At 33.9% G+C, this 24,340-nt stretch overlaps 1 protein-coding gene and 1 long non-coding RNA gene across 10 annotated transcripts in view; both read right to left on the bottom strand.

Moving 5' to 3' along the window:
- Positions 1-168: 168 nt before the first annotated feature.
- Positions 169-4,615, bottom strand: LOC146760535 (uncharacterized). 2 transcript variants are annotated; one of them, XR_014947767.1, is made up of 4 exons: positions 4,483-4,615; positions 3,571-3,677; positions 1,585-1,692; positions 651-786 (listed from the first exon to the last, which is right to left on the bottom strand). It is a non-coding gene; the product is annotated as an uncharacterized LOC146760535 (long non-coding RNA). The 2 variants fall into 2 exon arrangements; XR_014947768.1 differs by lacking the exons at positions 3,571-3,677; positions 4,483-4,615 and adding an exon at positions 169-348 and having other exon boundaries at positions 612-786; positions 1,585-2,495.
- A 4,552-nt stretch (positions 4,616-9,167) lies between these two features.
- The window catches only part of RPGRIP1L (RPGRIP1 like), a 51,835-nt gene continuing 36,662 nt past the window's right edge, over positions 9,168-24,340 (bottom strand). For all 8 annotated transcript variants that reach the window (XM_085551793.1, XM_085551795.1, XM_085551798.1 and 5 more), the window contains 4 exons: positions 20,335-20,518; positions 15,386-15,470; positions 12,681-12,814; positions 9,168-9,432 (listed from right to left, as the gene is read on the bottom strand). In XM_085551793.1, the coding sequence (XP_085407919.1) occupies positions 9,320-9,432; positions 12,681-12,814; positions 15,386-15,470; positions 20,335-20,518 (516 nt within the window). In that variant the 3' untranslated portion in view covers positions 9,168-9,319. The remainder of the gene's footprint in view (positions 9,433-12,680; positions 12,815-15,385; positions 15,471-20,334; positions 20,519-24,340) is intronic.

Genomic DNA, 24,340 nt, shown 5'->3' with positions numbered 1-24,340 from the left:
GTAGCTTCTAAGTATTCAATAAATACAGACCAATTTGTCTTCCTTGAACTTGTTCAGTTGTCCCTTATGCAAAACGTTTAGCCAGCGAAACATGTCTTACACTGAAATCAAACAGCACAGAGCAGAGTAGCAAGGGATAGAAGGACTTGGAGAAAGAGTATGTGTTACCTTCAGTAACGCACCACTGTCCCTGCAATTCCTGTCCTTGTTCAGTCGTGTTGCACTTTGCCATTAATATGTCCTCAGCTCTCACCAACTGCAGCTACACATTTTCTCCTATTTTTTTTCTTTACAAAATAATGTTCTGTGCTACCATTTCTAAACTGCAATAAAGATTCCTTACAGAAGCTGTAAAACAAAGATTAGATTTGAGAATAGTGTTACTTCACAAAAATATTCAACAGAAATGGTATTTAAATCTTAATAACAACAATGTGGTATCAGTTGTCATGTGCTAGAGTGCTTGGTGTTTATTACTGAATAATTTAAGATCCTTACATGCAAATTGTTCTGACAGACATAATTTGAAAACAAACACTGGCATTTGTTTTGCTACCACTGCTGTTGTTTTCAAAGTACAATTTTTGCAGCATAAATAAAAACATACTCACATTGTGACTAGGACAATGCTGTCTACAGAATTCCCAGTGGTTTGGCATTTGAGATTCATTTCTCTTCATTCTTTAAAGCATTTATGCACATAATGGTTTTGAACTGTTGGCTCACTTGTTATGTTGACAAATTCTCTGTAATCATCCACAGATTATTAAGCTGAACTTTCTATTGCTATTTAAAGGGTAAACAAAATGTCAGTTTACAGTTTTCTGAAAAAGTACATTTTAAAAACAAAGAAATAAATATAAAAGCCTTTATGTCCAAAAGGATTTGAACAAACAAAAATTATCTGAAGTCAGAAAATCATAGAAGGATACACTATGGTTATCATATACAAAAAATCAGAGGTCAAAATCTAAACCAACTAACTGGAAACCAAAACTCATCAAAGGCTTGTAACATCCAGAACAGATACAGATTCCCTGAAAATTATATATAAACTCCTACTGTGTGAAATCCCACAAAGTTTATATTGCAGTAAACAAGTAGGAAAAAATGAATAAGATAATTTCAATTCCAATGCCTCCAATGCAATCAACACTAGAACTGCTTCACACTCAGGTACATCCCTAAAGAGAACTAAACTGCTCACTTATTATTAGCATTTAATCAGCTTAGTGCTGCCTGTTGGTCTTCACTGGTCTTATGAGAGAATGGAGAAAGGACTGCAGTACATTTCAGATTTTACACTAATCCACACACTCTGGTATTGGAAGATCTTTAAGCAGATCAGAAATCTTTGAATTCATTTCCTCCTCTTGTATGCACCATAACTCCATAAGAACTCATAAAATTTAGAATTAAGGTATGTTCTTTAAAGAAGTAGTAGATGAAATCTCAGATTTTATTGGGAAATTTCATTCAGTATGCAAATATCATACCAGACAGTAGGGGGCAACTTTAACCCACAAGTCATACTTCATGCATTCTGTGATATAAGGACATGAAGTGGTTACTTTCAATATTTACCTAAGTTTGTTGTGTGGTCTGTATCAATTTTGTAAAACATAAGGTTTCATTTTTAACCCCTGCTTTGTTCTCCAGGCAGTATGCTGAGGAAATATCTGGCTTACGTAGCTGAAAAAAATAGTGCAAGATAAAATAAGAAACAACACTCTGAAAGTTGTTGAGAAATGGAAGGACAACTATATTCATCTAGCTTCCTGTCACAGGGATTGTGAGAAACCAATCTCATGAGCATATTTTTCCACACTTGCAATTTGATAACAATGCTTTCTTGATGAAGCAGTTTATAAAAGAAGTAATTTAACAACCTAAAAACCAGAACAGACAGTAACATAAAAGCTATTAAAACCAGCAAAATATTCATTAATTATGTTAACATGCAAAATTAACTGTGCTTAACAATAAACCTTTATTTAAGGGTAAACTGGTGTTCTCCTCAGCATGTCATGTTATGTATCACCTAAAAAATAAGTTTGGTTCTTAATTTCCCAGGACAGCAAATACTAACTACACAGCAAATACTAACTACTCAACATGAGAGGGTATAAGAAACCAGCATGGTATTTTTTCATTGCATAACTAAGACTTGTGGATTAGAATATAACAGTTACAGAATTTAATATGCCATTAATTGATTTCCTTTTAACGTTCACTCTTACATTACTAGACTGGTGAAAAGTTAAGAAGTAGGGGGTAGAGTGAAAGTATTTTCACATCAAATCCTGCCAGTTGGAACATGTGAAAACCCTACAACCCAGAGCTAGTCTTAATAGAAGACTCACAAAACAAAGTGGTTAGGCCTGGAGTGAGATTTAGCAAATTTGGGGCAAAATCATGACTTCAAGTAAAAGATGTCAAACAGTGGAAAGCAACTCATACAGAACTTCATGCTCCATTTAAGCTTCAAACATGAGGGTAAAGTACACTGGATGACAAGCTACAATAACCAAGTAAGAAACTGATTGCAGACCTTTCTTCTGGAGTGCCCTGAGACCCTTCAATAACACACTACGGATCTGCTTTTTTTCAGCAATGTAGCTACCAATTACTTCTCTGAACACAACCCCACCTTAAAACATAAAACTTCTGTTTCAGTTAGTGTGCTTAAGCTGTATTTTTCTTAACAGACAGAGCATAGCATAAACAAGGATTACAAGATGTGAAAAAACATCCACCCTCCAGCATTTCCTGAAATGAACTTACATTTCATGTTAATACTCAAAAAGCATATGTGTAACTGGTACCAACCGTACTACTTCAGAAAGAAAACTAATCATTAAAACACAGAAACAACAACAAAAAAAACCCAAAACCAAACACAACCACCAAGCAGATATTTTACCGCCAGAGATTACTACTTCATGATCCTATAATTTGTGCTCTTTTACAACACACTGTTTGGGGCTTTTTTCTTTTTTTTTTAACCCATGGCTGAGAAACATCTTGCTGTTTTACTGTCCGACGGGACTGAATGCCATGTGAAACCAAACCACTGCCTCCCATTCCTTTTTTATTAGGAAACGAGGAGGCGCAGTTCCTCTGGCTGAGAACATGTCATCCTGGAGGGACAGCCTGCCAGATTGTGTTAGGTTATTCTGAAATGAGTGAAGAGAAAGCACACATCCATGATGCGCCTGCTTCTGTTATAACCCTAGTTAAATCTGCCCCATAAATAAGGTGACAGCAGAGGTTTTTGGAAGCATTTTTCTAATGTAAACGCTCTATGAGAATGGGCTCAGTGTGAAAACAGATGAATGGACAAACAAAAACCCACATACAGGGCACAGCATCAATGCTCACTTCAGCACGAAGACCATTTTCTTTATGATGTTTGCTTTTCTATTTCCCTTTTCATTTGTTGATTATTTTTTAGTCTTTTGCCATTACCCAGCATGACTGCAGTGTGACTTTCTCTGATTCATCCCCCAGTTTCCTTGCACACACAACAGTCCATTTTCCTCGGGCACTGAACAGCTACCAGCTACTTACTGTAGTTATACTCAGCTCCTAGGTCTTTGAGGCCCTCCCTCCACTTCCTTCCTCTCCACTCGCTCCAGCAGCAGCCAGGCCACTTACTGGTGTGTTCCAACCTCAACCTGTGAGAACAGGAGGCAATGCTCAGTGCGACACTCACTCTCCAGTGGAGTGAAAGCCCCAGTTTGAGCTGAATCAAGGGAAGTTATGAAGGCCTGCTAGTCCTTTCTGTTTTCTCCCAAATAATGGGCACTGATGTGTAGAATTAGCTTAAACGATCACTGCTTTCCATGACATGTGGGATGCATCAATAGCTATACAGAGGTTAGATGTTGCAGGATTCTGTCCTATTTGTCATATCCTGTGGATGCAAATGTAATCTCTCAGTACTCTTACCAGCTTATATGAAAAGCATGGTTACTAAAGACTTGACACAGATAACAGTAATTTGCTCTCTAAAATAAATTTCTATCTTTTTTTTTTTTTTTTTTGACTTAAATATAAATTGGCTACAAAAAATAATTAAAAAGAAAGAACAACTTTATGTTCTAGCTCAGATTGTAATGACTGTAAGCTAATATATACATGACTGATACTGCTTTAGAAATATTTCTATTCTCATACATTTCATCTAAGGTATAAATTATACTAATTGACATTATCAGTTCATTGGAAAGTTTCCAAGGGGGTCTAGTTTTGTTATTCTATGGTAACTGCTAACAACAGATTCTGAGGAAGGACTTAGCAAAACCAGTGCAATCACTATTCATTTTTGAAGCAGGATACTAAGTGATGTATCCTTTTATCTCTTTGGGAAAATTATCCTATACGTAGTAATACATTGTCAGTGATTCATTATCATTAAGGTCAAAGGCCAGTCATTATTGTAGCAATTTATGCTTACATGTAAGTAACCAGAATACTCACTGGTTGCGTGATGCTGCTTCTGATCTAGATGGACTTCACATCCGCAGTATTTTGGGTGGGTTTTTTCTTGTTTGTTTGTTAATGTTTGTTCATTTGTTATTGTTTTTTTCCCCCCTTTTTGTTTTTTCTTCCATTTTTTCCCTCTTTTTCATTTGTAGTAGAAGCACAGTGATCATTTTTCCAACAGTTCTTCAAGGAAAGCACAGCTCTTGCAGCTTTAATGCAGAAATCATTTGACATTAGACAAAGCAGCTTTCTTGTTTAAACAGAAAAGAGATTATTTTCCAAATCCACAAAAACATCAAATAACTCACTGTTAGACTGCTTGCAAGACCTGTCTTGCACTGTTGCAGTTATTGATGTTGGGTTACTGGAGTAACACATATTTTGTTACAGGCAATGGGTATGGGCAGAATTTCCAGGCTTAGATCCTTGTTTCTTACAGCTCACAGAAGAAAGTTTGTCTGTAAATCTAAATTCCATTTGTTAAGCATTAATGAAAGAAGGACAAGCAGAGTATAATCTCAATGCAAACATGGTCTTGGTTGTTTTATCTGATTTATCTTACTTTTAAAATAATCTAATATAACAAAACCAGGAATAAACAACAGTAAAACCAGAAAATACATTATGAGTACAAATCTAAAGAAAAATAGCCAAGCAAACCAAATTGTCAGCAAAAACAGCTAGTTTTTGTCAATTATTTCACCAAACTGAACAGAAAGTGGATGGCATGCTACAAGGCAGTAGGCATGGAAATCACTAAATACCTGTATATATACATACATATATATATACAGTTATTTGTATTTCTGTGGATAATGTTACATAGCCGAAACAAACAAAGTTCTTACTTGTAGAAACAAGACCATGTTTATGCCATCCGTAGAACTGTGAACAAATTAAGTACAAAAGCTGTTTTCACATGCTTAGATCTAAATATGGCTTAAATAACAAATAAAAAGAAAACTGACTGTTAATATGCTACAAAACTTCTCTGGATTTAAGTAATGTTTAGAAAAGCACCTCTTTTTTTCTGCCATGAGGACAGTCAGCTGCTGGGACACGCTGCCCAAAGATTTTGAACAGTCAATGTCTTAAAGGTTTGCAAGGGCATCTGACAGTTCACAATCTAAAACTAAAACTAAACTTCCCAGGACTGAGTTAGACTTTGGTCCTATGAAATAATGAATGCTTGAGGACCGACTGAGCAATAACTTTAGAAATAAGAAACTTTTAAATAACTCTAAAGCCTATGGATGCAAGATTTACAGTGAGTTTGGTGCTCAAAAATAAAGACCCAGATCTTTAATTCATAAGTGATTTTCACAATTTTGTTCCGCAAATGATAGGACTATATTGCAATAAGAAAAAAAAAAAACAACTCTAAAAATAAAAGATCCAACATTTCCCTTGTAATAATTACTCTGTTTAAATCACATTTCACAAAGTTAGCCCACCCCAACTGAAAAAAATGCAAAGAGAATTTAAAAACTTACCAAAAATAGAGAAAAAAAAAATGAACACAGCATAATATGTTGAAGACAATTTTTTGTTACGTGCAGAAACATCAACTTGGATTTATATTCTGCAGTCAGTTTCATACCTGCATATACGTGCATCCAATTTAATATTAGCTTATAATGACTTGTACTCAAGTCCAATTAATAAAAACTTGTTTATGGCACTGTTGTTAAGTCTTCATTTAAATTAATTTCTCAGTTCTGACAGAAAAAAAGAAAACAAAATTCAACAGCTCATATTTAGTCTTGGTATTTTTCGTGACCTCTTGGGTTACAATACCGTGTTATTACACCTTGAAACAATAAAGAACACTTAAAATCAGTACTACTGACATAAATATTCATCTTCAGTTGCAGAGGTTCTATCATAGGCAAGTTATTATTGCCATTTTATTGTTGCTGGTTTATAGCTACTCCTATAAGCATATAATTTGATAAACTGAGACTTACTGTACAGCAAAATTGATGCAGTTCATACAGATGTTACCTTGTTTTGCGATGTACTTGCTTTTATAACGTCCACCCCTAAGTTATAGGTGTCAACAGGCTAAAAGCAACATTAAAAAGAGAAATTGTGAGCTAAATTTAAGGTTACATCTCAATAAACATATCTTGGACATCATGAGAAGAGAGGAATGGATACAGTATACAGATATATTTTTTCTCTAAGGTATTCATAGCTATAATCTGAGCAAAGCTGTACTCAGTTGCATTGACCTTCCCTGGACAGCACAGAGTTTGGTCTTAAGGTACAAGAGCATGTTGGAAATACAGACTACTTAATTCAAGAACAAAAGTTTCTAGTAAGCTCATATTTACGTTACATAAGACAACACAAGCCATCTGTTGGATAGATGCTCACTGAATATTGTATCTTACTTAGTAATAAACATGAATAGAAATCAATTTAAACAAACAAACAAACCCAAAACAAAAAACAAACCTAAAAACACAGATAATAGTGAGCTTTACAAAGAAACACGCTTCGGAATCTGAGGCAAATTATACTTGTTAATGTTGGAGTCACTGAGAACAGTTAACACAGTGTAACCAAATGTCAACTAGAATATTTTGCAGTAACTTACCAAAGAGGTCTGTGTTTAATGAATATACAAATGCTCGATTTCTAAGTTTTCAGCTTCAGATGGTAAAGATTAAGAGCTAAGGGTGTTACTAAAAACATTTAACTGAGATGAACATCACTGATTTTCTAATTTTACCACATGGTTTGTTTCAGAAGAAAACAAGCACCAGTTACGCAGCTCTCCTGCAAGTCAGTAAACAGGCACACACATACACAAAAAAACTCAAGACAATTTGCTTCTTTGTTTATGTGCAGGATATTTAGTTCGGTTTGCAAAGTATTAGAAGAATAATAGGAACCTCCTGGCAGAATACCACAACTAAATTTCGCAAAAGCCACTCAGTTAATCTCAGTGTTGAATCGAGCTGTTTCAAATTATGATGATGTATAGTAACAGTCTTATTGACAATATAGATGTACAGAGCCAAAAAAAGCTAGAAATAGTGGCCAAAACGATGAACAGCCAGCCAGCCCAAATGACAACAAACATATGGCCATTAACCGAAGAATGGAGGGGTTTAGGAATGCAGCTGTCTGTGGTCTCCTGAAAGCTCCAGAGGGATGAAATACTGCAAGGATTGGCAAAAGTCTGGATGAAAAGTACTACTCCTGAAGATAGTAGGTCCTAAAATGGAGTCAACCCTCAGTTCACGGTGGAATTTAGAGATTTCTGTGGTCAGAGTATATTCATTCCAATGGCCTCATAATGTACATCAACAAATTAATATTGTATGGGTGTCATTTCAAAGCCTACTGAAGATGAAGAGCCATTACTGAAGCCATTAGAGCACAGATGGTTCAAACTATATGCAGATATTCATACTTGCATTTCTGCATTATAGCTGCTTTTTTTTTTTTTTCTCCCTCCTGTTGAACTGTAATGAATTGTCTCATAATCTATTCCATCTTCTTGCCATTAGCAGGCTTTGAATGTTCACAAATAGGAGCAAAGAACTCATTTTCCAGAGCTTTAATCACACAAAGAGGGAATGCCTAATTCTCTAAATGAAATGGTCTGTGATCACTGAAGCAGAGATTTAATATATCACGGCAAATTAGGTAGATTTTAATAAATTACTTATCTCTCTGAATACTTTACATATGCTTATGAAGAAACATAGCCTGTTTGCAAACAGTGGAAATCCACAGCACATAAAATTCTTTGAAGAAAACGACAAATAAAAAAGTAAATTAAAAAATGAAATGTATTATATCCTCGTTCTCAAGAGACAATCCTTTTGCAGCAGTGGTTCACAGCTCCATTAAAAATATCAATTAAATCCTTCAATGAGATTGGTTAAAGGCTAGAAAATTAACTTTCCAAGATAGACACTGGTTATTCAGATATAACAATTCATTCCGTGTCTGATAGAAGTTCTAAAAGTGATAGAAAACAAATGAAAACACAGTTGCTTGTCCCTCCAGCTCAAACTAGGTGAAGCAAAATCTGATACTTTATGGCTTCTTTTTGTGCTTTGACAGATGTTGGCTGAAAGTAAATCTTCTACTGTATAGAAAAATTATTGTGCCTGCCCTTCCCCTACTTCAAATCACGATAATCATAAACAGCTGATTATAATGTTAGCAGAAGGGCAAAAGTTAGTGAAAAAAGGTTGCAGTAATTTAATAAGTCTTCCAACTTGCTTCATTTTTTATATTTAATTGATAGGAACTGTATGCATCAAAGAAAACACATACTGAGATTTAATGTGCATAAAATGGATATTAGCATTTTAAAGAGGCAGATTAACACATTAATCCAAGTAATTTTCATATATTGCTTTTAATAAAATCTTCACAGTATAAAATTCTTAATGAGGCTAATCACAGGCATTCCATTTAGCGGGGTGATTAGGGATAACATAAAAGTATTTTTAATCAGTTTTCTAAGGCTTATGGTTTTTTTATTAAAAATTAAAAATTTGACTTGCATTTTTATTACTGTTTTATGTAGGAAAAAATGTTGAAAATGCAAATAAAGCACATCATTCAATCATGTAGGTATTAATTATTCACCAAGCGTTGTCCACTGTGGGGAGATGCTTAGCCTTAGGGGGGAAATATAAAAACAAACAGACTGAAAAGTTTACAAAACTTTATTAGGATAAATCAAGAATCCTTTTAAAATAAATTATGCATTAAATATACTCTAAGAATTATGAAGATCTTATCTTTGAAGCACTGTCTAGTATGCTTTTACAGAAGGAACTTCTGTAGGCAAACTTCCCTTTCATGCCTCCTTGCCATCTTTCCATTCCTTGTAGACTGCATGTAGTGCATGGAGGGCTTCCACTGTTACTCTGAGCTTTCCAATTATTGCACTATCATCTTGTGAATCAAAAACTAGAAAGGAAATATCAGAAAACAGCATTAGTAATTTCATTTAAGGCTTTGGTTTTGTTCTGATAATTTTGCTTAGGATTTGGATAGATTAAAAGGCACCCAGCATATGCTGAAAGAACAAAAAATAGCTTCCGCTTCTGGCACTCACCTCCACAGGGTTTATGAAGAAAGCTTCTAACCAACTTTCACATTAAAGGTAGTAGCTAGTGCTCAGTCTACCGGAACCTGAGCACTCTGAACTAGAAAGTGCTTCAAACAAAAGCATTCACATTGCAATTAATTTTCAAGTAAAGAGAACTTTCTGTATGAAAACTGCCTATGCAAACTGTTTATTTTTCATAATTCACAAATACAGATATACAGATATCCAGAATCCAAGCTATTAAAGACATATATGCCGGTATGCAAATGCCACTAATTAAAAAATATACAAATAGATGTATTTTCTACAGTGTGTATATACTTTAAACAGCGTGTATATGACCAGGTCAAATCAGCTTGGAGAGTACTTAAATGGTAAACTGTTTCTTTCCATTTGGTGCAATGTAGGCTTCTGTGTGCTGTAAAACAGCAAACTGTAGACAAAGATGCTATTTACTCAACACTAAACTATTTAACTACCTTCATCTTTATGAGTGTGTATTTTAAAGTACTATTTAAAATTTTTATTTTACAGAAATTAGCTAACATGATTTACAATTGCACTCTCCTACAGTATCTACATAAGCCCCGCGGGCCACATTCTCTGCTGCTTTGATTAAAAACATGCTAACAGTCAAGAATGAGGTTACTTCCCATTCCTGCATAAAAAGTAATGAGGCTGTCTAACGTGACTCTAGGAGGAATTTGACTTAAACCAAATAATCTTGACAGCACATCTCCTCAAAGCGATGTGTACAGCAAAGAAACAGCAAGGTTATGTATTTACTAAATAGATTGGGATAAATACTCTGGGAACATGCAATAATACCACACGCTACAATGCCCAGGCTGCAGGGACAATCAGAGTTAAGTTTGGGGAAAGAAAAACCAACAATAAACCTTTCATCATTTACATTGCTGACACAGCTATTGAAGGACAGACTGGATGCTATTCTTAGAGGTGCAAACAAATTTTGTATACATAAATAATTAAGTGAAATGTCAACCTGAAGAGAAAATTTTAGTGGAGACCGTATTTTTTACTTATAAGAATATTAGGGTAATTATAATTGATTATGGAAAATAACATTAATTCAGTTCCCTCGATTTTAATATGGTCAAGTTATCCCCCAAGACACACCATCATAAGCCACTGTATATGCTCATCTTCATCCAGTCCTCAAAAAGTCCAAATGAAGTTTAAAGCATCAAACTTTTAAGAAGGACTAGAATGGCATCATCCCATTGCCATTGGCAACAACATTACCATAAATCCATATGAAAAAGATACTAACTGTCAAGAGGGTGTGTTTTAATTATCAAGCGACAGTAGAAATCTCCCTCTTAAATTAACCCTAACTTTGTATGGTGTAAAGCCAATATTTTTTTATTTTTTATTTTTATTTTTTTTTAGAAAATCCAGTCCGTGAGATAACTTTATAAGCTTCAGCAGTGTTTTACTTAGAAACAAAATTAGTTTCTGGAGGGATGGGGAGAAACGTGCATAAGAATGAGAATAAATGTATTTCTATACAGTATTACTGCTTTCACAGACTGAATGTACATAAAGTTAAAAAAATAGTTGGAATATCTTATGACTGTAGGAAGAAATGTTCCTTTCAATAGTGAAGCAGCTGGCATTACATAGTAATGATTACCTAAAACAACTAACACTAAACAAGTGTCTTTATTGTAATAATTATCTCAGATTATAGTTGAGAGTTTTGTGAAAGATGATTTTCAAGAGAACAAAATTATACTTATATCGCTTGTAAATCTTATCAAATGGGAATGAAGACAAAACAGCCACAGAATCCATAACAAAAACAATTTTCCAATGAGAGACTATGAAATATCTTTTTGGAAGAGATACAATGTCTGTATAACTACTCAGAGAAGAATTACCGGTGGAAAAAGAATTAAGTGGTTCAGTCACAGAAAGAACTGCAGCAAATCTGTGTATTATTTTTCCAGGATATGAAAATTTACTTCTTCTTAGAATTCTTCTTGTGTTCCTTGAACTTTGATAAATACTTTTGGTATTTTAGTAATGGCATGGATGCAAATCATGTACGATAATAGGAATGGATAAGAAACTATTTCTTTCCCTCACTATCTAGCCCATCGCTCAAGGTATGGTAATCAGACACGCAAGTGTACAAGTATTAGTGCAGCATTTGACCAGGACTAACCACATTCTTGCTGTCGTTTAAGAGTGATTTGCAAGCACAGGCACACTACTTCTGGTAATCATGCTGCCCACTTACCTTTACAGGAGATTAACTGTTAACAAAAACACTCCCAGATTATTCATTACTTAGCTTTACATTCTCCAGAATGAGAATGGAGTGGAGCAGGTAAGGACAAAAATGCACAATGGACAGCCCTGCTCCTGCTACCTTGGAGATCAGAAAAGATACTTCACTATAAAAAGACAAATTAACCTTCTCTGCTTCATAAAAATGTCATCATAAGACACAGGAAACAGAAGGTTCCACACCTACTCACCTCATCTTGCTTTAATAAGTCACAGTGGAGGCCCAGTCACAGACTGTTACAGAAGAAATCTTACTTTAAACTGCTAGACCTGATCCAAAGCTACTGTTATTTCATTTTGATCAGAGACATGTTTTACACAGAGAATGCAAATTTAAGAAAATCTGTGAATTATAGGATTTCTTAAAGCACAATACAGAAGTTAGCAATACAGTATTTGTTAACACAAGTTTTAATAACAAAGTAATACATATTTACAGTCTGACTGGATGAAGCATATAGTACAAAATAGAGAATCATAGGAAGCAGGCATGTCCTTCAAGGCGTTATCAACTGATTATTATGAGCTGAGTGTGCTGTTTGGTTTTTTTTTTTTTTTACTTTTCTTTTTTTTTTCTTCAATTTTTGTCTTAAGTAATCACAAAATGGCACAGTTTTGAAAATTTTGTGAACTAATGGGGAGATCTCTAGTTGATATTAGTACTAATTTGGACAACATCAAACAACTACTTACACAATAAAGCTTGAATTTCTTGTGGAGAGAAGAAGAAATTCAAGTGAGTAACTACTGGTTTCAATAAAGTAATAATAAAGTAGTCTCTAAAACTTACCGCAAATATCCTTCTCAATGATATCCCTTCTACTCTGAAATATCTCTCTCAAATTGACATAAGCAAAACCAATATCTTCACATTCAAGATCCGGTTCATCGTCCAAGGGATCACTAACCACTGTAAATAGTAGGCTAAGCAAATAAATAAATAAATAAATAAATAAATTAAGGTTTGACCTTTGAAAGGGTTTAAAGTTAACTCAAAAACACACAAAGAAGGCAAAAAGGCTCTATTTCACCATAAACCAGATCTCTCTATTAGTGATGTGCAAAGTTTTCAATAAAAACAATAGTTTGAGAGACCCTTTCTGTCACATTTTCCCTCCCACTTTGCCATTATTTAGCAGTAGTAGAAGAACTGAAGTCACTTAATTTCTTTACATTTTTTCCCATTCATAAAACCAAGTTTAACCCTATGCACTTTCAGGTTTTTCTGAAAATTAATATACACAACATTTAAAAGTACTAAGAGCTATTTTTGTATTTTTATTTTTCACATCATTGTCTATACCATTCAAGCTGTCTGACATGAAGAACTAAAAAAATAAGTGAATAGCAATAATACTTTAGATTAAATGTCATTAATGTTGCGTTAGCCAAAATCTTTGAGAGCAAAGCTTGTAAGAGAAGTTCAACCGCTTCAATTTAGCCAGGTCACACTTAAATGAAATTGTTTGGGCTTGCACGTGGATCATACTTATGAAGTAAAACTTTTCAGCTGTCCCCAGTTATAGTGCTTTTGTTTGCTAAGTAGTCTTGGAACATGTTAATTGGATTCTTTTTTACCTGGACAAGACTAGATGCACTCCAGAAGTAGCCCTGCAGCATTCTGCTGCAAAAAGATATTCACTCAATGGGATCAGCTAGGAACATTATGATTTGTGAAAACCATCCCAAAATCTAGGTATAGTGAATATCAGACCATTAGCAACAGTTTGCTCTAGAGATTCTTTCCCACTGCTTTGTAACAGAGATATAGCCGTAGTAAATTCTAATCCATGCATTTTTTTTATTTTATAACAAGTGGTGTGAGACAAGAGATCGCTATTTGAGAAAGGCAAAACAAATCTAACATCTCCTGGATCTTAGAAATATTAACTAAATTCAGTGAAGACAGCATTTCCAAACACCAAGAGCTAAGCTGAAAGTTAGTGAGAATTTCCGCACCTCATTTAGAGGCTTGGAGACCATATTCTAGCCAGGAACATATTCCAAGACAAGAACAGGAACTTGATGATGACTAAGATGATTCTCTCAAAACACCGTATTTCTAATGTTTTATTGTGAAATCACAATTAAAGCTGACACCTTACACTCCTGCACTCAACCTTTCTGAGCAATACAATTCCTATTTTGCCTTTATTCCTCCACCCCTGTTGTACACTTAAAAAACAACAACAAAAACAAACAAGCAAACAATCCCCTAAAAAACTAGCTATGCACCCTGAACATAGAACCTTTATTTATCATGCTGCTTAAATGAAACCTATTTGTTGATCCCAAATATTGCAGACAAACAACTATATGAAAATGCTTGAATTTTTGTGTGAATTTAAATTACACACATTGTATCCCAGTATAGTTTTTCTTTTAAACATGTAATTCTAACGTTGTGCTGGAGCTGACTTGAGTTAGTGGTTTGCGCTGAGGCCAAACACACTGAGATCGACAATGACAGGAATTCAGACTTAACTACTTTTTTTTGGTATGTCTTGGCAACATTGTTAAAACAGAGAATGCTTCTGAGTTTTACAACCTAAAAATGTTACCTCAAGCCTGATTCCAAGTGAGTAACAAACAAACATGCAAAATCCAAACATATAGGAATGACTACCCTCAGACAAATCACAACCAAATCTTCCCAAAAGCCTTTCAACACAACAACAATTGCTACAAAAAGCTTTTTTTAGTACTTTACTTCTGAGCTTGGCTCTTAGCAATAAGCACTGTTTTAAAATAGAGTTCTAGAGAAAAAATGGAAAAATATCACAATATCCAAAAACAGGTGCCCTGATTGAGTATAATATATCTAACTTCAGATTTGGGCACAGAGCTAAGGAGGAGCAAAACTGCAATATTGAACTGTGTAAGATAACTGTTGAATGAAATCATAACAACTTCAAAACTGGGCAAAAACCCACCACCACCTCCAACAGAAAACCTGGTTCAAGTTCAACATTAAATCTGTTCAGTGTCAACATTAAATCAATTGGAGGAATCATGTAAGTAGTGAAAGACAAGGAAATAGAACAGGATGAAAGATAGGATACAGTAGCCAAATGCTGAATTAAATTATAAGTAGATTTTTGGAAATTCTAGGGCTAAGAATACTTTCTAAAGCTTTCACACTCCAGAAAGCAAAAGATGTTCTGCTCTGCTATATGTGGTTTTAAAATTCATTGCTGATAAAGTGCTGATGATAGACACATGCTATTGCAAATCAAGGTTGTTAACAAAAACCAAAACATAGCACCAAACACATAACACAACAATAAAAGAGACAGTGATATACCACGTCACACAAACCTACTCCAGGGAAGAAATGTATATCAATCACCATTGCAAGACGTTCCCAGCTGAAACAAAATTCTCTCTAGTTCATTAGATATGTCAGTATAGTCAAGGAACAAGACAAGCCAAAAGGCAAACCTTAAGCATTCTTTATAAAGACCTTTTATGGAGTTTTTCAGTGCTAATATGTACCTGCCAGCATCTGGACTTGGCCTTTGAAGTATAGACTTCAGATACTCTCTTCTTTCGCTATTATTTTCCTTATCCACATATATCACTGCAAAACAAATTGGAATTATTATAATTATTTACAGACTATTTTTCATCTTCTAGAGGAAGGATCATGAAGAAGAGAACAAAGAAAAATAAACATCTAATTCCCTTGTCTATCCTAAAGAAAGGCAATAATGCTAGAATCAAATTTGAAAGGTCATGTGATCTAATGGCATGTCACTGGCAGGTTTATGTGCATACTGTCAAAAAAGATACAAGCAGCATCTAAGTATGCCACATAGCTGTCATTTTCTCTTAATGCCAATAGCAGTCATGATTTTAAAAGCCAGTGGTCTTTACTGCTTTGTATTTGAAAGGATTTACTGCATTTTCTTCCACTGAGGAATCTAGTGATAATGATAACTTATGGCAGAACGCTTGTCCTTTTTGACAGCCTCAGTAATTTAATCCTCCTTTCCTGCCACAATATTTCAATAAGAGGAACAACTAGACCAATGGACTGAAGAAAATCCGCAGTCTGAGGAGTGTGTGTGAATGCTTTGAAAGCCATATAATATTTTCCTTTAAAAAGCTGGTCATGTGTTTGGTTTTTTTATTTTTATTTTATTTTATTTTTAATCATTAATGTGATCTACAGCAAATAATAATCTTGCTTTGGAAAAACAATAAAAGAATAAAATATGGAGTTTCAGGAAATTCTTTAAAAAAGTTTTTTGTGCATCTTATACAAAGAAAGTAGCTTCTTCCTTGCACATGCTATCAACCAACAAGTATTACAAGTGCTAAAACTACTCCAAAAGATTGTTAAAAGCCTGTATGGGAAAACTGAAAAGCAGTAGTAAAAAAATTCGTAAAGCAGCTGCAAAAATGTTTGAAGACAGAAGTAGAACGAATATAGCTCTGAGTAATAAATGTAGCTCCTAGAAACATTTTTGCTTTTGAGCAGGAGTTAGTTAGAAATTTCTCTTTTTAAATTCCATAACCTTTATTATTCAAGTGCCTCACGTTACTAACTCTTTAACTGTAGTAAAAAAGCAAACCAAGAAAAAAACCGATACCTTTCCTTCTCCACATAAAATTCAGGGTTTTTTTTCACTGCACATTGATATAAATCTTTAAATTATTTCATGCTCTCATATGTTATCTAAGTAAGTTTATTTGGATAACAGAAGTTAATCATTTTACCAAGAAGCAGGTTACTGGAATATAGACATACAAAACAGAGATGACAAGGTTCACATTAATTCCTTGCAAAGGAATTTAGTGAGGGTCATATCTCTATCAAAGAGTTCTTCTAGGAAGCAGATCTTGTAGAGCCACCAGTTTTCCAATTTTCTCCAAAAGCTGCTTCTCAACTCTTAGACAATCATTATTGGAAACAAGTTACTTAGAGAAAATAGCCAGCACTTGAATCATGCAATGAAAGCAATCTGCAATTCAGCACCTTTTCCTCTACTATAGCAGGGAGCAAAGCATTGGTGCTTGGATTCCTAAGTTTCTACACACAACATGGTTAATTTCTTGGACAGGTTAAAAGAAGTTGTTACTGCCATCTGCTATTCTTTTGGGTAAGTGCATGACTTTCCACATGTGCTAGCTACTCTCATGGCCAAGTACACTTGGGGCCATCACAGGAAACGATGGGAGGCAGCAGGGAGACAGATGGACAGCTAAGGAACTTCAAAGAAGCAGCCACATGAACAGATTCTTCCTTCGCCCAGAAGAATTCAAACTGGAATTTCCTAACTTTGTTAAGCCTGTATCTAAAACAAATTTAAAATGGAAGTCTATTTACAAATCTGAAGAGTTTGAACTCGGTGGAACTCAGGCGAGAAAGAAAAACATTCAACACGAGAACTTCTTTCATATCTGGGGAAAAAATGATTAGCTATAGCAAAAAGAAACTTACATAGAGATAACTTGCTTTCATATCACCCCTAGTACTGCTTGAACTTAGAATTATAACATTGCTTTAAGGCACAGACCATCTCATGTTTCTGCCCAGTTAATTGCAAAAATCATTCAACATTAACTTGTGACAGTTTGCATCTAGAAATTTCATTTCCAAGTTCATTCTAACACAACACCACAGTCTGAAAAATTACCACATCCTGAATCTTACTAAAAATCACCACAATGCTAAATAACAACATAGCTGGTTGTGTTACAGTATACTACTTCCATAAAGAAATTTCTAATAGAGCTAAATGTGTATGTGATGAAGCAGAAGCTTATCACAACAATGAAAGAATGCCTCACATTGCGTTGAGCACTAATGGAGAAAAGGAGTAACCACTGTGAAGCACATCTATGTTTCTGTTATGAAGTTTTAACACTCCTTTGGTCTTTTTATACTTGCACTTCAAGACTGTCCATCGCATGCTAATTGCCAGAGCTTTCTGATTAGTGATTTGATTTTTGATAAACCTTCTTGTATGTTACATATGAACCAATGAAAGCAAAGGATGTTTAACAGATACAGAAACAATCTTTTTAAGCAAAACACCTGAATCTTCTGTATCAGCTGAGATGTATAAAACACTTGAGCTGCTCAAATAAAAAATAAAAATATTTATAATTAATGATTTTAGGATACTTATGGCTGTATTTTTTTTCTAGAAAGACTAGAAGACTAATTTTCCTTCTGAGTGCAAAGCACATTTCCTTCTCCTCACTGAAATCTCATTTTTATTAAAGAAAATATTCAATTAATCTCAAATATTGAGCATGTTGAATTCTAACTAGACATAATAAGACAGTATTAGATAAATAAAAGATACCATAAAGCTATAGTAAACACACATGCAGATTTCATTACTATTATCTCTCCGGCTTTCCAACTGACAATATCAAACAGTAGATTCATCTCCTCTGTCCCCACCATGTACAAAGCTCATTTTAAGCAGAAACTGGCAGACCAACATGTAAACAAAAACTCCACAAATAACAACCATGTTACTATAACACTGTGGAATACAATCCTGGAGAAATTAAGACCAAAACCACTTTCTGACATTTATTTGTTAGAAAATTTTGAAGTTTAAGCAGTTCTACAATTGCAAATAGAGAAGCAAATAGAAAAGTAGTTAAGAAGCCAAATTTTGATGAGCGGAAGTCGTACAATATAGCACTTCTAGTTCAGAATTCATTAGGAATTACATACTCTGCAAGGCATGGTAGTGTCTTCCAATATCACAGCTTGAAATAGATTTAAATTTCATAACTGTCTGAAGAGGCTGAAATTTCATTCCTTATTCATCACCGCTTCTTCTTTCCCACTTATAACTTACCTGTTCTAACTTCATTATGTTTTGCTAGTTGTACTTTGTGGAGATGATAATTAAAAAAATCTATTACTATGCTTAGATCATATCCAAAACTCAAGTCACAAGATTGAGTAAGAACTTATTTTAAAATGCTGTCTGAATGTTTCTTACATACCAAACAACATCAACTCAAAAAGGAAGAGAAATTAAGTGCTAGATTGCTTTTGTTGGCTAACACTGTTCTTTTCAATGTGGTTTTATAAATTCCACTTCAATAATTGCTTCCTATCTAGCATACTTGGATAACTGTTTACAGCAGCTAGCAGGACAAATATTGTTAAACCAAAAAACAAATCCTCATTTATATGTCTTACACAATGACAAGATTCCCATTTGTTTAAATGGAAGTAAGCCTCAGCAAATGAAATGCAGTCTGTAGCATTCTCTAGTTTTTGTTGTTTTTCCTTAAGCCATACAAAGATTAGTGTCTTCCTCAAAGTTACAGAAATTAAAGCATTTTAACCCATCCTACATTTTCTCTCACATGGGCATTTGCACAACAGCGAAGAAAATTCTTGATGCGACATCTATAAGGGATTTCAGTCTTCAACTTGAGGATAATTCAATAGTTTACGAATATTAGAAGGATATAAGTAAGGTAAAGGAAAAAAATCTTTGCAGTCACCTTCTAAAAATCAGAGTTATTAAAGATTAAAGATAAAGTATTAAAGTATTAAAGATCTGAATGGGATAATGACTTACAAAGCCACTTAAAAAACACCCCTATTTTCAAAAGACTCCTCAATATGAATGTCTCTATTAGTGGCGTTTTCCAAATAGCAAAATGATTCATCTTCTCACAGATACTCTCAGTTAAAAATACATTAATTAATGCTCAAGACAATATGAAGCACCCAGAGTGACTCTTAAATGTAGTAGAATTTAATAGAAAAAAAAAAAAATTACAAAAAATGGTTAATGAATAAGTAATTGAAATACCATGGAATTGCTGGAAAAAGAATTAATAGGAGCTATTCCTCAATCATTACAGCAGTTCTTTAGATGCTATTAGTGTAAATTACATTATGTATTGACAAACCATTTTCAGATGTTTTTCAGAAAATAGCATAGAAGAAGTAAGATTAAGTAATACGAAGAAGGCAAGGTATTAATGTTAAACATTGCTGAATAAAGCACTTCAAAAAGTTCATACTAAAGGAAAACAGAATAACCCCAAGTGATGGTCAAGTAAAATTTCTCTTTTGAACTGCTTTAGTTGTATAGGGTTACACAGAATGTTCATCTGCTGTATCATCAGATACCAATAAAGACATCACTTCAACGTTTTCTTTCAGAAATACCTGATTTGAGTTATATGAAGTCTTTTTCAAAATTCCAAGCTAACAGTATGCTTAAATATTCTGTACTATCATATCAGCATTTCTTACAGAACCATAATTCAACACTTTACTTCTAGCTAGTTGCAACCATAGCATTTCTTAAGAAATAACAGTTCTGAAAATCCTTGAGAACCAAACAAATACAACTGGTACACAAATAAATCCAACACACTTTACTGATAGGCTTTGATTTAGAATAAAATAAATAAATAAATCTTTACTAGAAATTCATAATACTTACCATTGCTATAGTTATAGTGAATCCACTGTCCACGCATAGGTTTGGGAAGTGACACTGGGGTCTCCTCTGCAACTAAATTGTATAATCTGCATTCTACAAACAGTCGTCGTATTGTGTCATCTTCTAAAATTCTTGATTCAGTAAGACAAAGCGATATAATTTCAAAACGGATTTTTTCAGATGCCTATTTAAAGATAAAGCACAAATATGAATTATCTTTCATTTCTTGAAGTGTTAACTAAAACATACTAACATACACATGTAAAACATCGGGTGTTTCGTATAAACACTGACTGATTGATTTTGACATAGACACAATGAGATTCTAAAGCCCCAGGGTTTGAAGTTGGAAGCACTGCTGCAACAGATACTAATTTACAAGTGGTGTTCTGTGCTAGGGAAGGATGAGCTAGAGCTATCTTAATGATGTCTGAACTACAGATTTCAGTTGCCATTATTTCTAACTATAAGCAAAGTCATGTGCATCTTGTTCCTATAGCCACCTGAAATATGCTCAGTAATATGAGGTATCAGAGTTTTCCCACCAAAGGAGATCTTTTAGACTTAAGTGCCTACTGCAGATTGTACTACAATTAGTTCAATAAAAATACATCAAATCACAAAGTACTCGGGTATATTAAGTAACACTGTACACATATGGAATTCAATTTCATACACAAAACTTGTCTAGTAAAATCAAATAATACACTTAAAAGGTCTCTGATGGAGACCTATTGAAATACTTTATTACCATACTGTTAATTTGATAATAAAGTATTCCAATAGGTCTCCATCAGAACTTTTTCTCATTGTCTGTAACTAAAGTGACGTTTTTTCTATTCCTTATATAAAATTGTTTTATACCACCTAGCAATGCCTGTATTATTTGGTTACAAGTACATTTTAATAAGTTTTATTGCATTTAAGAGGAAATGTCAGAACTGACAGGCAGAGTCACAAATATTTCCCCAGATAACTGTGATTTAAAGAAAGAAAAGCCACTACAATTTCAAAATTAAGTACACAGATGAGCATTCAGAGATGAGAGTCATCAAATAATAAGCAGAGCTCCTTGCAGTACAGAAATATCACATTTTTATTTTTTAACTTTTTTTCTTTTTTTTCTTTTCATATTCACAACTTTATTAAAAATATTCCCCCTACGTGCAAATATTTCAATGAGACCTTATGGTAAATGCAGGTCATTTGAAGCAATAAATTACATTCAAAAGATCAGCATTCTAGATTCAGTGTCAGAACTGCAAATCAATATCCTAATTTATTATGGAGATAGCCTGTGTTTTTCCAAGCAAATTATATAATTAATCAAACTGAAAAGCAGGTGTATTCTATTGTAAAAATATCCATCATATAGAACAATTTCCATTGCTGTCAAGCCCTTTCAATATTTGATGAAGTAATTTTACCCCCTCCTTTCAAAAGACATTTCCTTTTATAATGTATCCTAAGACACTTTAACTAAAAACCCAAATCTGAATATTTCAATAAGGTTGTTTTATTATTCAGTAGATTCATGGAAATTTTACTAGGATGACAGAGAAAATTCCACACCATTCTGTCTCCACTAATACAGGTACATGGCTTCAGCTGGCAATATTACTAGGATTAGCATAGAATGATGAAATATTTAAAGGAATTTTTTTTTCTAAAATCTAATAAATCAAATGACTGCCAAATGTCATTAAAGTGATGGTCTTTGACTTGAATATGCTTTTCATATTCAAATTTGAAAAGAAAGAGATGAAAGCCTGGAAAGGTTACTCAGTTTCAACTAATAACCTCAAGCACTCTACATTCACATGCATAAAAAATGAAATTGGCTCCATTGTCTAATCTTACTTCAGAAACAACTCTTTTCTTCTTGCACTGAACAGATGTATTAGCATCTGTATTTTAAGTGATATGCTGAGGTTTGTTTGCCCCAAAGTATTTAGCAGCTATGTCAAGCTAGTTTGTACAGACTGCAGTTTAGGAATCAACTGCAAATGCCATAGCCTGTATTATAAAGTGGTTCTTTTACATTGCTTAAACCTGTTTGACATAATTAACCCTTCTAATTGCACACTGTAAGCAAAGAATGTTACAGCTATTTTTAAGGAGAGCAGGATAAATCCAAGTATTGACAGTACTGTTAGCTCAGCAGAGGACAAATAACTCAGTCATACTGTTACAGAGTTGTAGTTATTATTAATTTAGTGCTAAATACTCAAAAAATAAAGACCTCACTTAATTAATATTAAACACGAATACTGTGTACATAAAGGAGAACAGAAGCTAACTTAAAAAATAAATATTTGCAAATAAAAATGCAGGACTGATAAAGAACAGCATAGCAACTTAGTCATATTTCACTACTAATATAAATCAGTCATATTACATGGCCTTTGGTGAAAATATGCACAGCATGTAATATATGATAGGAATTAATTTTTAAACAACTATTTACAGTTGTATGATGTAGACTGAAGTATTTAATTAAACCTTTAAGATTTTTTGCTTTGGTTTGCCTTTTATTTTTTTTCCTTTTTTTTTGCCCTTGTTCTCATTTATTAGTTACTATTTAAATGAAAAATAGGCAGCTTGTCTTGATCAATTATTTTGCACAGACAATTATATTTTGAAAGGAATAAAGTCATTCTTTAAATATTTTAAAAAGAAGTCTAGTAAAAAATTTCCTCTAATAAGAGAAATTGGCTGTACCTATAAAAACAAAAAATTACATGATAAACACTTTCAGTAACTACTCCTGAGAAAATGGTTCAGTGTGAGGGAAAAGAAATATGGACACGGTATTTTAGTCAGTGGCAATATTCTTTCTGTACCATTTTTCATGTCAAGATGAACATCTTCTATTTTCTTAATTTTCTCAGGACCATGTAAGACATGAGGAAAGGAAGAAGGGTATAACAACACTCCCTGTTCATTCTCCTAACAGACAGGATTATAGAAGTGCACCCACTTCAGACTCTCTTAAACAAGGAGCGACCTCCTTGTCACCTGTTCCTTAATAGCTGTTTTAGAGTCCAACTCACTGTGAAGAAGGGAAAGGCTCACACAACTCTCATACGATCTCTGGCCTTTGCCACGTGCTAGGAGTAGTATGCAGCACTACAAAGTTAGCACAACAGCAAGGTTCAGTGCAGCCCAGTCAAGTCTATGACAGCAATACTGTTGCAGCCCTGTACCAACCTAAACCCATCTAACTAACGCACTCTCTCCAAGACACTTCCTTCTTCTTTCTTTTCCCCTCAATGTTTAAACACTCAAACTTTATGCTACACTGACAGGATCAAAACTCAAGGCCAGTTAGCTACACATTAATATCAACTGGTCAGAAAACTACGCAATTCAAATGCTTCAGAAAAGCTTTAAAATACCTCCAGTTTCTAAAGCAAGCACAATCTTTAGCTAACTAAGCATAGAAGACAAAAATGCTCAATAAAGAGAGCACTTACTCTGTACAGTTCAGCTATGTTCATACTCATCCACATTTAAACTAGAGAAATAAGATTAAACAATTCTCGTTTTCATGCATACTTTCTCTTTATGTGGATCATAGACTTAGATATGATTTCAATAATGCCTGGATTGGAATAAAGTATCAGCATAGCACTTTCATTTGCTAAGAGGGAAGTTATAGTGACAAAATATAACATATGGCATATTTCTAACGTGGTTATTGTTTTTATTTAGAAGCTTAGCACATTATATTTGTGAAGGATTCCCAATCTCCCATTATATTATTATATGATGACAATATAGATGTATAAAGATTAATGGAATACAATTCTCCCTTATACTAACCACAATGTGAAAAAAGTTCTTGGTATAGTATTGCAGCTAATGAAAACTCAAATTTAGTTTCAAATCCCATGCTATGCTTTTAAAACTTCCAATTAGAAGAAAAAGAAGGTCCTTCAGTTCTTCTTTCTACCTGTAAAATGTCCCTAGGTAACTTCCACATCAATGAGTTCTAACACATGTA

This window comes from Coturnix japonica, chromosome 6 (genome assembly GCF_054131305.1).
Source record: "Coturnix japonica strain WE chromosome 6, WE-NBRP24, whole genome shotgun sequence".
Classification (NCBI taxonomy): domain Eukaryota; kingdom Metazoa; phylum Chordata; class Aves; order Galliformes; family Phasianidae; genus Coturnix; species Coturnix japonica.
This window is presented reverse-complemented; position numbering and strand designations above follow the sequence as displayed.